Source organism: Lissotriton vulgaris, chromosome 5, assembly GCF_964263255.1.
Source record: "Lissotriton vulgaris chromosome 5, aLisVul1.2, whole genome shotgun sequence".
Taxonomy (NCBI): Eukaryota; Metazoa; Chordata; class Amphibia; order Caudata; family Salamandridae; genus Lissotriton; species Lissotriton vulgaris.
In genome coordinates, this window is record NC_141693.1 from 1,796,117,426 (window position 1) to 1,796,131,710 (window position 14,285).

Consider the following 14,285-nt stretch of genomic DNA (forward strand, 5'->3'; position numbering starts at 1 on the left):
GAAGGGCTGCCCTTTTAAAACATTTTGTATGTTCCACCACTGCAGAGAGCGAAGGGTGCGGGCGTCTACCAACACTAGATATGATAACTGACTGTGAGCTTGGTTCCACTGACGTGCTAAGAATTCCTTTAGGGGACGCATCTTGCGTAGGGGACTATAATAATGCAAGACACCATCATTACCAGTAACTGCATGAACACTCAAGCTGGTAGGGAGTGTTGAGGCTGAAACTGAGACATCAGGGTTTATATATTCCGGACTCTGGCTGGAGTTGGGTATGCTAGAGCTTTTTGTGTGTTTATAATAGTTCTTAGATATGCTTGAGATGTGGATGGTTGGAAATGGGATTTTGACAGATTTACTGTGAATCCTAGCTCATGGAGGAATTGCAAAGTTTTTTTTTGTGTGTGGTGTAGACAGCTGTTGTGCGAGCTGGCCTTTATGAGCCAGTCGTCTAAGTATGGGAAGACATGAATATGTTGTTTTCTTAGATGGGCTGCGACTACTGCCAAGCATTTGGTGAAAACCCTGGGTGCCGTTGTTACTCTGAATGGGAGGACTTTGAATTGATAGTGCTGACCTGCTACCACAAACCTAAGGTATTTGTGGGGTGCAGTGTGTATTGGAATATGAAAGTTAGCGTCATTTAAATCCAGAGTGGAGAGAAAGTCGCCTTGCTGAAGAAGGGGAAGCACTTTTTGGGGTGTTACCATATAAAAATGGCTAGACTGAATGTATAGATTTAGTTCTCTGAGGTTTAATACAGGTCTGAGAGAGCCATCCTTTTTGGGAATTTAGAAAGTTGAGGGAGTACACCCCTGCTACCTGGTATGGTAAAGGGACTGGTTCTATTGCACCTTCCTGCAACAAAGAGAGAACCTCTTTCTTTAGAAGGGTGAGAGGTTTGTGTGACATAAGCTGTGACCTTGGAGGAATGTTCGGTGGATTGCTTGTGAGCTCCAGGCAAAAACCAGATTGGATAATTTGTAGAACTCATTTCTCTGATGTAATCGTTTTCCAAATGGGTAGAAATTGGGAAAGATGTCCCCCGACAGGAGTGGAATGGTCAGGGGTATGGAAAGGAAGTCACTGTTTGGTGTTTGCAGGGGGAAGTGCGTGTTGAGTTACCTCTGCCTCTTCCCTTGCCGTTGTTTCCTCTATATCCATCTCTAAAATAACCTCTTGAAGAGGATGACTGATTGTTGCCCTTGTAAGAGGAGGAGGGATTGTCTGTAGACATATTTTTGGAGCCGCCACTGTAAAATGAGCGACAAAAGGATCCTCTGTTGAAAGGTGATTGTAAGGCCCCCATGGACTTAGCAACTTCAGTATCCTTTTTCATCTTTACTAGTGATGTATCAACAGTTGGACCAAAGCGGAGTTCTTTGTCAAAGGGTTGATTAAGAATAGAGGCTTGTACCCCAGGCTTGAATCCTGAAATTTTTAACCAAGCATATCTACGGAGCAGTACGCTAGTGTTTACTGCACGAGCTGTTGTGTCTGCCTGATATAGAACATACCTGATAGATGTATTCATTATTAATTTACCCTCTTGAATAAGGGCACTAGCTCTAGACCTATGCTCATCAAGAAGAAATCAAATGAGCTTTTCGAGCTCATCATAATGAGCTTTATCATACCGTGCCAATAGTGCTTGAGCATTGGCAATGCGCCAATGATTAGCTGCTTGTGATGCTACCCTTTTGCCCGAAGCGTCAATTAATTTGGACTCTTTATCAGGGGGGGAGCTTGCCTGTTTGCGAGTTGCTCTTTTGCAAGCGTTGGAAACTACCAGAGTCCAGGGGTAACTGGCCTTTGATACATACAGGGTCATTAGGTGTAGATTTGTACTTTTTCTCTACCCTGGAAGTGATGATTCTAGCTCTTACAGGTTCTTTAAAGATGTCATCAGTATGTTTAACAATACCCTTTAACATTCATAATGTTTGTGTAGCCCTTTGAGATGTACTTAGTGTGTCAAAAAAATCATTCTCCTTTGAAGTCTCTTTATGGAGCTCTACTCCATCATATTGTGCAGCTCTGTTAACAAGCTCAATATATCTATCATCTGGAGGAGAAGGTCTGGATGGATATAGGTCAGGGTCATTATCTGGTTGAGGGTCAGCATTATAAATATCCCATGGGTCAGTATCCTGTGGTGTGTAGTCATCTATATCCCCATCCCCTGTATCCTGTGTGTCAGGTGATGCTGGTGGAGAAGGAGAATGTGTAGATGTAATGAGTAAATTCGGATCAATGGTTGAAGAAGGTGGAATGCATGGTGGAGAAGGGTAGTACCCACAATTTCCTTTTCAGAGGAATGTGGTAGTCTTCTTGTAAGTCCATTTTCCTCTTCTCAGGAAGTTTGGCATGAATCTGTCCAGTTTATGGATTAATCACAATCTACTTCTGTTTCAGATGCGAAGGTGGAATATCGGTCAGAGGCTCTTTAGTTGAAGTGTTTTCTTTAGACGCCGGTGTTGGTGCCGAAAGTTTCGGCTCCGAAGTTTTTGGCTCAGAAGATTTAGCCTTATAGACTGGTGTCACGAAAACCAGACGGTGTTTGGATTTTGACGCCAAAGGTTTCGGGTCGGCACCGGCATGAGGCGGAGTAGAAGGCTGTTTTTTATATTATCGCCGAACTCGAAGGCAGGGCATTCAAAACCTTTTCCCGGTGCCGACCTTGGCCCAAAGGCAGAGGCGGGACCGGAGCCTTTTTGTGGAGGAGATAGTAGGGGAAGGAAATCTTTTTACTCACGATCTGTCGTCCCGGTGTGAGATCTTTGGCATCGGAGTCGGCTTCAGACAAGGAGATGTGTTCCTCCTCCATTTCGGCTTCCTGCGCTTGTGATTCTTCGTGTTCGGACTTGTCTCCGAGGAGATCTGGTGCAGAGCCACTTTCCTGGTACATTTCGTGACGTCGAACCCAACGGTCACAGAGCGGCTTCTTCTATCGAAATGACGACACACGTCGCAGTCCTTCTCGTCGTGTTCCAGTGATAGGCAAAGGTTGCACACTTCGTGCAAGTCGGTGCGTGGAAACTTAGCGCACGCGGAGAATGGAAAATATAATCGATAAACAATACCATCGAGGGCAGTGGAATGCGCATCGAATGGTGCCCAAAAAAGCAGTGCCGAACCGGAGCACAACAATTCACATCCAAACGCTATGGCGGAAAAAAACAATCTAAAAATGGAGTCGATACCCATGCGCACTATCACCGACAGGAGGAGTCACCTACCTCGAGACTGGAAAGACTTCTTTGAAGAAAAACAAAGTGCAAACATCGAGACCCTACACTAGATGGCAATCTCTGCACAGCATATGATCTACAGCTCATATGTCTCGAACACCTATTTTCTAAAACCCAGCTTCCAGGTACCATACTACTTGTTAGTCTATGAAAAACATAAGGATCTGTCATAGATTAAATATGCAAAAGCATTTTTCTTACTTGAACACTACTTTTGCAGCTTGAGGTCTATTATTTATCCACTTGCAACAAGAAAATGTCACACCTCATCGAAGAGAAGATGTACGCCCGAGGAATAATGCCCCCCTTCTAAAGCCTGCATCGGCTATAAATGTTTTGTATTTATTTTCATTGGATGCCTTTATTAAGCATGACCCTTGCCCCAAGAAGCAATTACAACGAGACATACAATCTAAAATGAATCACAGAATCATGAACAGGAGCTTTACATAAACACAAGGATAGTTCCAAAAGTGAAGTGCGGAATATGTATATCTGAAGACCCAGCAGATTAGCTGCTGTTGGGGGACAAAGGTATATGGAAGGATAGCAAGGAAAGAATATAAAGGTTTTGGGTTCCCCTCTTCAAGGTCTCACAAGAAGAGACAAGTTATTCCAGAGTTTGAGGGTCAAAAATTAGAGTCTTCCTTCTTTTCTTGCCTTGGGATCTACGGTTTCATCACATTAATGTTAAAGGTGACACAAGAGGGGCCTGAGAGCTAAAGTATTTCAACTAGTTAGTCAAATATTTCAAAGTGGATAACCTTGTAAATGAAGCATAGAGATCTAAAATAAATGCAGGTTTGGTGGGGGCGAAAAGGTAGGGTGATGTGACTGACCTTACATTAGTAAGATGCAGCATGGAAGACAGCCTTCAGGGCATCGGGTAATTCATAGAGTACAGTTACCCAGCTGATGGGTGAGAATAAGTGCTTGTACTCCGATTCTGAAAATGTGGACTGGGAGGACTGATTCTAATTTAGTGTGGAAGACTTACCTAAACCCAAGCCAAAGATCAATTTTGATGCCCAGGAACTTAACAATGGAGATGTAGAATGTGTAGAAACCTCCACGATGCATACTGTTGAGCCTCAGTACATTTAGGCTTGAGCTGTAATTATTGACCATTACCATTGAGTTAGTCACTAATTAGTGCTGGAACCTGAGCCACAGACCATTTATATTGATTCAGTCAACGAATGTGGAGGCAGCTGGAATTAATGCCCATTAGTGTTCAGTCAGTTTACAACTGGAGCCAGATCTTGCCAACACTAACCATTTCTATCAGTAGTGATAAGGTCTGGGACATGACATATGCATCCTCAAATAAGCATGATGTTTGTGCTATAAACAAGCCAAATTAATAAGTATACCATGTTATAAAGCATACATTTCCTCCATGCATTACTGCATTGCAGAAACAGGAATTCACGCACCTCCTTTTTATCTTTGGACTTGTCGATCTCCTTCTTTAGGATTTCAACTCTTTTAAAGGACTCCTTGCTGTCAATGCTGTAGACCAGCACATAACCGTCCGTGCAAGAGAAGCAGTGTTTGGGCAGCTCCATGTTGTCCTTCAGGCCCCGTGTGTCATAGAAGCGAACCTGCTCCCGGACCCCTCGGTCTGTCTCCACTGTCCCTACGTAGATGTCCTCCTGGGTCTCCATCGTCTGCGAGCCTGTGAGAAAACGATGTACAGGGAATGTTTAATGTTCTTGATAAAAAAGGTGTTTGAAATGTAGAGAAGTCAAGGGCTTTGGTGAGGAACCTTGATAGAACACTACGGGACAAGTGCAGCCTTACCAGGAACACAAGACTAGACGTCATACCTTCCCAGGATCAAATCCTGGCTTGCCTCACAGTATGACTGAGTCACTTTGTCTTTCTTAGTGGAAAAATATAGACCATGTGGCTGTTATCATGTATGTACCATGAAATTATATGTTTTGCATTGGGGTATGGAGGACATGCATCTCAAAACCAAGTTTTACCACTCTAGTACCGCCAATCAAAAGGCACAACGTCTGCAAACATTTACAACAGAGAAAGCCTTCCCTACAGGAGAACATGGAGGCTGCGTAGCGCGTAGATCGCAAGCTCCAGCAGTTCCGGTCGAGCCGAGTCATGAATCGCGCCTAAACCTTCCATAATCTTACTTCCGAGTATAATAGAGCCGCATAGAATGTACAGCACCGTACCTTATGCATTCATGTGCATCAACAGCGGATTTAGCTCGAGCCCTCAGAGTTCTGCTTTGTTTGGTGCTTTTGTAAAACCGGACAACGGTCCGCGCTGTTTCTCGACCGCCCTGGAGCTCAGGAAGAGCCGCAGGGCGGCAGTGAGATGCTATACCCGTTCGAGCAGTGGCAGCGTCATCACATACGCTGTTGCTGCACGCCTGGGCTGCTTGGAAGTCGGAGCTTCCTCCAGGCAATCAGCCGCCATTACCAGCATCAGCAAGGTGGAAAAGCTTCAGGACGAGAAAGGTAGGAGACTGCCTACTGCGGAGCCCCTGTTTTGCGATTCTGGTGACAGGGTTGAACAGGGGTCTTTAGAGGGGGAAAGGGTGGAACAAAGGAGGCAAAGCGTGTGTATTGAGAAAAAAGGGGGTCAGTTTTGGGGGAGTGAATCAGTCTACCCTGGCCTCATTACTGCAACATCTGAGCGCCCACAAACGGGGTCACCCGTGTATCCCGAAGCGAGATATCAAAAAGAAAAGCAAAAAACAAAGAAAGAGAGGGGATTGTATAGAGCATAAAATTAAGATCACACCATCCTTACGCTCCTTTTTCAAAGTCCAGCCTTCAGTACTTGCCCTAAAAAGACCCTCATCACCTGCACCAGTAGACTCAAACTTAAGTTCAAGTGTAACAGCAGGGACATTGGCCAATATGCCACTGATTCTGCCACCCTTGTGATGTGGAAAGAGACATAAATTCAGGGCAAGAGTGCATCGACGGGAATGGTCTTGTAAACTATGTTATATGTGATCCCCCGGATGGAGTATTACACCAAGGTGTGAATATCCCTATTGACACCCTAGATATAGGTCACATGGGCCATGTTGTTGGCAGCGACCATGTTGAAAACTGGCCATTTCTAGTATCTTGAGCACTACAAGCCCAGATATAAATTCAACAATCAAGATAGCTACAAGTAGTAAAGATCTGGATATTCAGTCGCGCGCCCATCTGGTTAATTCACTAGAGACAATGATGGGGAGCCTATCGGCAGAAATAAGGAGCGGGTTCACAAAATCTGCGGCAAATCAGTGTGAAATTCGCAGATTTTGTGAAACTCTGGAAAAGAAACTAGATACACTGGCAGAAAAGACAGGGATCCTGGAAGACACAGTGGAGGTATTAAAAAAGGACCTCGTTAATAATAGAATGGAACTTCAATCATTCCGTAAAGAGGAACAGGGGCTTCTGGAAAAGGTTGAGCAGTTGGAGAATAACTCTAGAAAAAATAATCTAAGGATACTTAACATTCCCGAAGGAAAAGAAAGGGAGGACTTAAAAACATATGAAATAGCCCTTATAAAAGCAGCAGTTCAGGTGGATGAGAGCGAGATGGACATTGCAAAAGACATTCAATGAATACACAGGGATCCCTTTAAAAGAGCCCCGGGAGAACAAAGGCAAGGAAGATCCTTATCAACTTCCATACCTATGCTCTTAAAGAAAAAATATTGATAGCTGCACTAAAACTTAAAACCCTAAAGGGCCCAGATTTTCCTTTTGAAATACGATCAGATCTATCACGAGCCACCCTAGATAGACAGTGGGAACTTGGGAGGCGTTTGGATGATTTAAAAAAATTGGGGGCAACTGTACAACTAAAATTCCCAGCCTCCCTACGAGTTTTGTTTAACAACAAGATGCATATGATTAGGAGGGCAAGAGAGGCAGATGACCTGCTAGAGAGTATTAAGATGGAAGTGAAGATGGAGGGAACAGAGGAGGAAGCTAGTCAAATAAAAGTCAAATGAAAGAAAAGAATAGGTTCTTAGGTTCTTAAGTACTCGTATCGAATATGTACGATAGGCACACATATAGGAGGCACTTTTTTGCACTTAGTGAGATGTATTGAGATTTGGCGAGACGAGGGGCAAATGGAGCAAAAGTCTAACTTGGACTAACACCATGTCCAAGAGGAAGAAGCAGGGGTGGGTTCTCCAGGGATGTGGGGGGGAGGGAAAGGTGTCACAGGGTGGGGAGCATATGGGAAAATATAATAAAAATTCCTCTAACACCTCAGTATTAGTTCTTACATCCAAAATAGCAATACCAAAGATATGTCCATAAAGATATTAACATGGAATGTTAATGGGTTACGAGTGAAGGGTCGAAGAGCCAGGCTACTCCAATATCTAAAAGACTCCCCCACGCAGAACCTGATCCTACAAGAAACACACCTATTAAACAAGCATTTGCAATGCAATAGGTCTCGCATTAGGAAAGCTTGAGCAATTGGTATTATAAATGACAATTTTTTTATTTATGTGTTGGTTTTGAAAGTAGCAAAATTAATAGCTTTGTAATTTACAATGCCAATAGTTTTAACTTTCGCAAATGTGACACCTATAGCATTTGTAATGCAATATGTGTTGTATTTACGGGACTTAGATGTATTGATATTACAAATAGCAATGGCTTTTAATTTTTTAAAATAATTAATACTTAAATAAAATGTATTGTAATTTATATTGGCAATAGCTTAAACTTTTGTAAATAACTTTTGTGAAGATTATGTTCAGTGTATTTTATTGTGACGAAAATCCAAGAACAGAAGTGAAATATTAACATCTTTTTGTGATATTTGTAATAAAGCTTCAAACATTGCGAGAACATATTTGAACCAGTTGTTGTTGAATGGTTGAACAGATTGATGCTGTGGTGGCGCTGAGTGATGTTGTGGTGGCGAACGAGTGATGCTGTGGCGTTCAGTGATGCTGTTGTAGCGCATAGTGATGTTGTGGTGCCCCTGGGTGATGCTGTGGTGGTGCTCAGTGATGCTGTGGTGATGCAGTAGATAGATGGATAGAGTGAGTGCGATAGATAAATAGAGTGAGGGTGATAGATAGATAGAGGCGATAGATAGAGGGAGGTCAATAGATAGATAGAGTGAGGGCAATAGATAGATAGAGTGAGGGCAATAGATAGAGGGCGATAGATAGATAGAGGGCGATAGATAGATAGATTGAGGGCGATAGATTAAGGGTGATATCTAGAGGGCGATAGATAGATAGATAGATAGATAGATAGATAGATAGATAGATAGATAGATAGATAGATAGATAGATAGATAGATAGATAGATAGATAGATAGATAGATAGATAGATAGAGGGCGATAGATAGAGTGAGGGAGATAGATAGAGTGAGGGCGATAGAGTGAGGGCGATAGAAAGAGTGAAGGCGATAGAAAGAGTGAAGGCGATAGAAAGAGTGAAGGCGATAGAAAGAGTGAAGGCGATAGAAAGAGTGAAGGCGATAGAAAGAGTGAAGGCGATAGAAAGAGTGAAGGCGATAGAGTGAGGCCGATGGATAGATAGAGTGAGGGCGATACATAGATAGAGTGAGGGCGATACATAGAGTGAGGGCGATAGATAGACAGTTGATTACTATATAGATTACTTTATTAGTCCCAGGACTAGATGTTAGATTCAGTCCTGGGGTCTAAGCTGAAACCAGGTTAGCAAAAACGTTTTAGTTACTGTAGTGAATTTTCATTAATATAAAGCTGTTTTAAAAGTTCACACTTAGAAACTTTTCAAAGGAAATCTGACAATGTTCTTCAATGGGAGAAAATTCAGGTTGCAAGTACGATCGCGTTACTTTTGTAACCCAGCACTGGTCTCCTTGGGCCAGCACTGGGGTCTTAACTCAAAACAGGTAGGTAATTGTGTTTCAGTATTTCGTGTGATTTTTAAAGAGTATTTTAAGTTTTTAAAAGTAGCAGAAGAAATTTCATAGAAAAGCAGACAATGGGTTCCTATGGAGAAATTACAAATTACTAGTAACCCCGCTAGGGATTACTTTTGCGGTTCAGTACTGGGCTGAAAGGTACAGCACTGGCTTCTCCCCTGATCACAGGTGAGTACTTCGGAATTTGGCTGATCTTATGTGAATGTTTTCAGATTTCAAAACCTCACACAGAAAATTTTCGAGTCAAAATGATTCCATGTTATCCAATGGATGGTAAGTAAATTACCGGTTTCCAGGTGAGTACTTGGTTGGTGAAGTTAAGGTTCTGGGGATAGACTCAGGGGTCCCCCAGGGTCAGGTAAGTACAGTTAGTTCACTCGCAGCGGCATAAGGGCGGCTGGGTTCAGAGGTAGGTAGGCCTAATGATATCCAATGAGGGAAGGGGGGCCTTCGTTTGGTGGCTGCTGGCTAGCTGGCAACGCGGCTGTGGGAGCTGGGCTCCGGGTCACTAGCTCAGGGCAAGGGGAGGAAGTAGGATAGGACACAGGGGTCACAGCCAGCGGGACTCGGGTGGCTGGGTGCAGGGTGCTTATGAGCCGTCAGGCGCTCAATGTTATCCAATGGGAAAGGTCAAAAAGGAACAAAGGCTGCAGGCTCGGGACGGAGGGGGCGACCAGCACTTCGAGAGGTAAGTTGGGATCTTGGAGCACAGGCAGGTACCCAAAAGCGAGGTACAGGGGGCTGTAGGGCGCCAGGTGTTTTTGGGTGTCGGAAAAGATTACCCTCGACTGGTCGCGGTTGGGGTGGCCCTTGGTTCTGAGTCTGCAGGCGTCGGCTGCTTCGTCAAGGAGGGTCTTTGGGCACTGGACTTCGGGTCCCAGTCGCCGGGGGGACGTCCTCGTGGTCTTGGTTCGGTTGGGCCCGGCCCGGGCTCGGCGGGTGCAGAGTGGGCTGGTACGGAGCTTCCTGGTTGGCACCAGGTGGGTTGTTGCAGCAGAGCCTCTGCAGATGGGAGTCCCAGTCTTCAAGAGGGTCAAGGCAGGTAGGTCCTCCTGGTGTCCCAAGGTTGCTGTCCGTAGAAGTCGCCGGGATTAAGCAGGAGCAGGTTCCAGGATCGACAGGCCGGTAGGGCTGGGACCAAGTCAGTCGTCCTGTTGCTAGAAGCTTCTTCTTCTTGATCTTCTTTCTTCTTTTCGTATCGGGATCTGAGGAAGGAAGGTTCAGGGAGCCCCTAAATACTGAATTTAGGGGCGTTACAGGTAGGGCAAGGACAAGGACCAATGGGTCCCTGCCCTGGGGTGGGTACACTCCCTAGCCTGCTCGTCTCCTGTGGGAGGGGGGAATGAGCCTAGCTGTGATAGGGCAGGGCTCCCCATCTTCAAGATGGCCGGAGCCCGGGTCGTGCTTCACCTCATCTCCCCCACCTGAGGGGTGGGATTGGCACAGTCAGGAAACCCCCCCGCCTGACGTAGTTTTTCTCGCCAGTATTCCTGTCAGAGTGGGGGGCAGGACTGGTGTGGGCTGGTTGCTGGGTACAGCAAATGGTCTGGAGAAGCTCACAGAGGCGCCATGCCTTTGAAGCTTCCCCCTGCCCATCCTGGGGGAGGAAACCTAGCACCTCGCCTAGGATGTGGATTGTTGCAGGCCCAGGAGAGCAGGGGCTCTCCTACCCAGGGGTCCAGCAACATGTCTGTTGTGTGGCAGCCTCTGCAGCCACTCAGCCAGACGTGGATCGTAGGTTAGGGATTCAGAGGGCATCTCTAAGTTCCACTCTGGTGCATTTTACATTAAATCACACACTGGCATCAGTGCGGGTTTAATGTGCTGAGAAGTTTGATACCAAACTTGTCAGTCTTCAGTGTAGCCATTGTGGTGCTGTGGAATTCGTAATGCCAACCTCCCAGCACCATATACATTTAATGGCATCACTGCACTTACAGTGCCCAGGAATGGCCCTGGTTACTGTAGGGGCACAGGGCTCATGCACTCTGGCATAGGGCATCCACCTAGAGGGGTGACTGAAGTATGCCAGGGCAGTGGGTTCTGTGGGCATGGCACTCAGGGATGGGTGCCATGTCGACTCTGGTTTTAATTCTGTACTTAGGCACTCAGCTGCAAAGGGAGTGTGTGGGTGCCAGGGTACAGGGCCCCTGAGGGTGGCACAATAAGTGCTGCAGCCCTCAGGGGTCTTCTCTGGTCACCATGCCCTGGGTACCTAGGGTACCAACTACTAAGGGCTGAAAGGGGCCATAGATGTCAATTGGGTTTTGTTTCAGTACAGTTTTAGGGAAGGAACACAGGCCCTGGGTACCTGGTTGGCAGGAACCCAGGGCACACTCAGTCAAAGCACATCAGCAATTCAGAAAAAGTGGGGGCATACCAAGGCAAGAAAGATGGCACTTTCTCACATGCCCCCTTTCCCCTCTTTTATTCAATTTATATATGGAACCCTTGGCTTTTAGAATCAGACGCTCAATCGACATTACACCATTATGTTAGGGTAACTGGGTTAAAAAAGTGTCCTTATACGCTAACGATCTTATGGTATACTCTTCCAATCTGGATGCTGCTTTACCCATTATTTTTCGTACAGCGACAAAATTTGGAAGAATATGAGGGTATTCTGTAAATGAGCTAAAAACCGATGCTGTGATATGGAATCAAGTCAGCTGTAATCCATTAGTTAAAAAAGAGATAAGATATCTTGGTCTTAGAATAGTCCAGGACATTAATCAAATTGCTGAAACAAATTTAAGATGAGTGTTCAAAGATATTACTAAATTAATGAAAAATTGGATGCACCTCCCATTAACCATTCTATGGAGAGTTAACCTGGTAAAAATGTGTTTCCTGCCAAAAATCACTTTTATATTTAATTCACTACTGTTACACTTTAGTAAAGCTATCATACACAGTATCCAGCAAGCAATCAATTCTTTTATTTGGGCTAACAAAGGGATTAGGATTTCTGGGAAGAAGCTACCTAGAAGAAGGGAGAAGGGGGGTCTATCTTTACCTAATATCCAGCTGTATACGTGGGCCTTCCAATTGAAAAATTCTAGAGTGTTGATAAAGATCCCTGATGGATCCATAATAGGCTCAATGTTCTCAGCTATGCTAAAAGAGCAAAAAATAAAACCTGACTGATTTCTTTTTAAATTTGGAGATCCAAAATTCCCCCAAAAAGTTAAATTGAAGGTTCTACACTCAATGGCATTAATGCGGTACCAAATACAACACCTGCTGAAAATAGATTATTATTCTTATTTCGCCCCGATCTGGGATTCCCCAGGGACCCCGGAATGTCTCAATGGTAAATTGGCGCAACCACTAAGGGAAGCCAACTTAAACAGCTGGGGAGATCTGTCTAGAGATGGACAATTGCAATCTTGGTATGACTTAAATGGCTTGATGATGGGTTCCCTCTCAAAATTCAAGTACTTACAATTAAAAAGTTGGATGCAAAACAAGGCATCGTCATTGGGCACTAGCAACATCTTGGAAGACCAACTGATAAGTAAGCCACTGAAAAGTAAAGAAGTATCTCTTTGGTATTCGCATCTTCAAGACAGTATGGATGGAGAATTCATTTTGGCGGAGGAGCTGCGGGGAAAGCACTTGCCTGGTGACCAGTTGCATAACATTTGGCAAGTATCTATGCGCACTCTTTCTAACACAGTTAAACCCGCTTTTTAGGTCGAGTTTACTCGAACCTATTACTGTCAATCCAAAAAATTCCTAACAGGCGGATTTCAAGCAGTTCATGAGAAAAGAATCACGTGACAAGCTCCTCATGCACGAGCTTGCCCGAGCCTTCCCCATGCCAACAGCATTTCTCCCCCACAAGCAGGCAGCAGCTTCAAAGGGATCTGCTTCCTCCCGCCCATCAATCACCCTCCCACGCCAGCAGCTCTTCCCGCTCCGCTCCGCCCCTGCTCTCCGCCCCCTGCTGCATCAAAGGCTTTTTTAAGCAGGATCTGAATTCCCTCCCACCATTCCTTTGCTCTCCTCAGCCACTCCCTGCCGCTCATCTTGTGCGAAACAGCACCATCTGCTTTCTGTGTCGGAATGCTGGCATGGTATCCGAGCACCCCTCCTAGCGCTACCTGATTTAAAATAGCACCCATGCACGTAATCCGCACATATTTCAGCTGCCTGGTGTGAAGTTCTTCAAAGGCAGCTTGAAACCGAGCTGCCCTCTGCCTTTGGAGACTGCGTGTTGCAGTGAGCGAAGAGCCCGCAGGGGCTTTTCAGCCCTAGGTGCTCGGGAAAAGCCAAGGAAACTGAACTCGGAGCTAGGATTGCCAGCCAGCCCCCCCCCCCCTGCTCCGAACTGAGCTCTCTTCCGGCATCACATTAAATGGCGCAGACCTGACCCTCCTGGGCGACGTGTGCTTTGTTTTCCCGTTACCTAGCGTTATTAGCTGAACTGACCTCCTCATCAGGAGTAGTAAGCGGTATGTAATTACCAAATGTAACGCACACTGGCCGTTCTCCACACTATGTCCCACAGTAAAAGAGCGCACTGTGTGCGGTGGCTCGAGCTTCTAAAGAGGCAGCTTGACCTCAGCAAAGTGCTCTGAAAACTATGTGCCCGGGGGCCTTGGGAGGGAGAGCGGCGAGACACCCCTGCAGCCCCGGCTTTGCAGTAAACTCTTCGGAGCTCGAGGGCTCGCGCTTTAAACATCACTTTATTCGTTGTATCAGTGCAGGGCGCGCTGCTGTATTTAGCGACTGCTGGTTATACAAGTGCTAACTGTTTCCTTGTCGAAGCGTTTTCTGTCCTCGTCTTGCACACATCAAAGGAATTCAGCTGCACGGCCCACAAACTGTATGCAGATTTTTTTTCCCTGTACAAACCAGGAAAAAGTTTGCCCCCTATTGTGCTTTTTCGGTACTTGCCTTAATCCCTATTTGTAGTATCAAATATGCCACCGACTCTCTCTCTCTCGTTTATCTTCGCTCTTTAGTGCATGATTTGTTTCCCCCCAACCCCCAGATAAGCTTTCGACTTTCAATCACAAAATAGAACAGCAGTAACGTTCAAACAACTTTGTTTCATAGTATTTAAATCTGGCTGATTTGCGCTTTTTCCCATTGTAC

At 45.3% G+C, this 14,285-nt stretch overlaps 1 protein-coding gene across 3 annotated transcripts in view; it reads right to left on the bottom strand.

The window, feature by feature from the left end:
* Nucleotides 1–14,285, bottom strand: part of NKIRAS2 (NFKB inhibitor interacting Ras like 2) — a 158,947-nt gene that overhangs the window by 9,631 nt on the left and 135,031 nt on the right. For all 3 annotated transcript variants that reach the window (XM_086924151.1, XM_086924148.1, XM_086924149.1), the window contains exon 3: nt 4,691–4,932. In XM_086924151.1, coding sequence (XP_086780277.1) covers nt 4,691–4,932 — 242 coding nt within the window. The remainder of the gene's footprint in view (nt 1–4,690; nt 4,933–14,285) is intronic.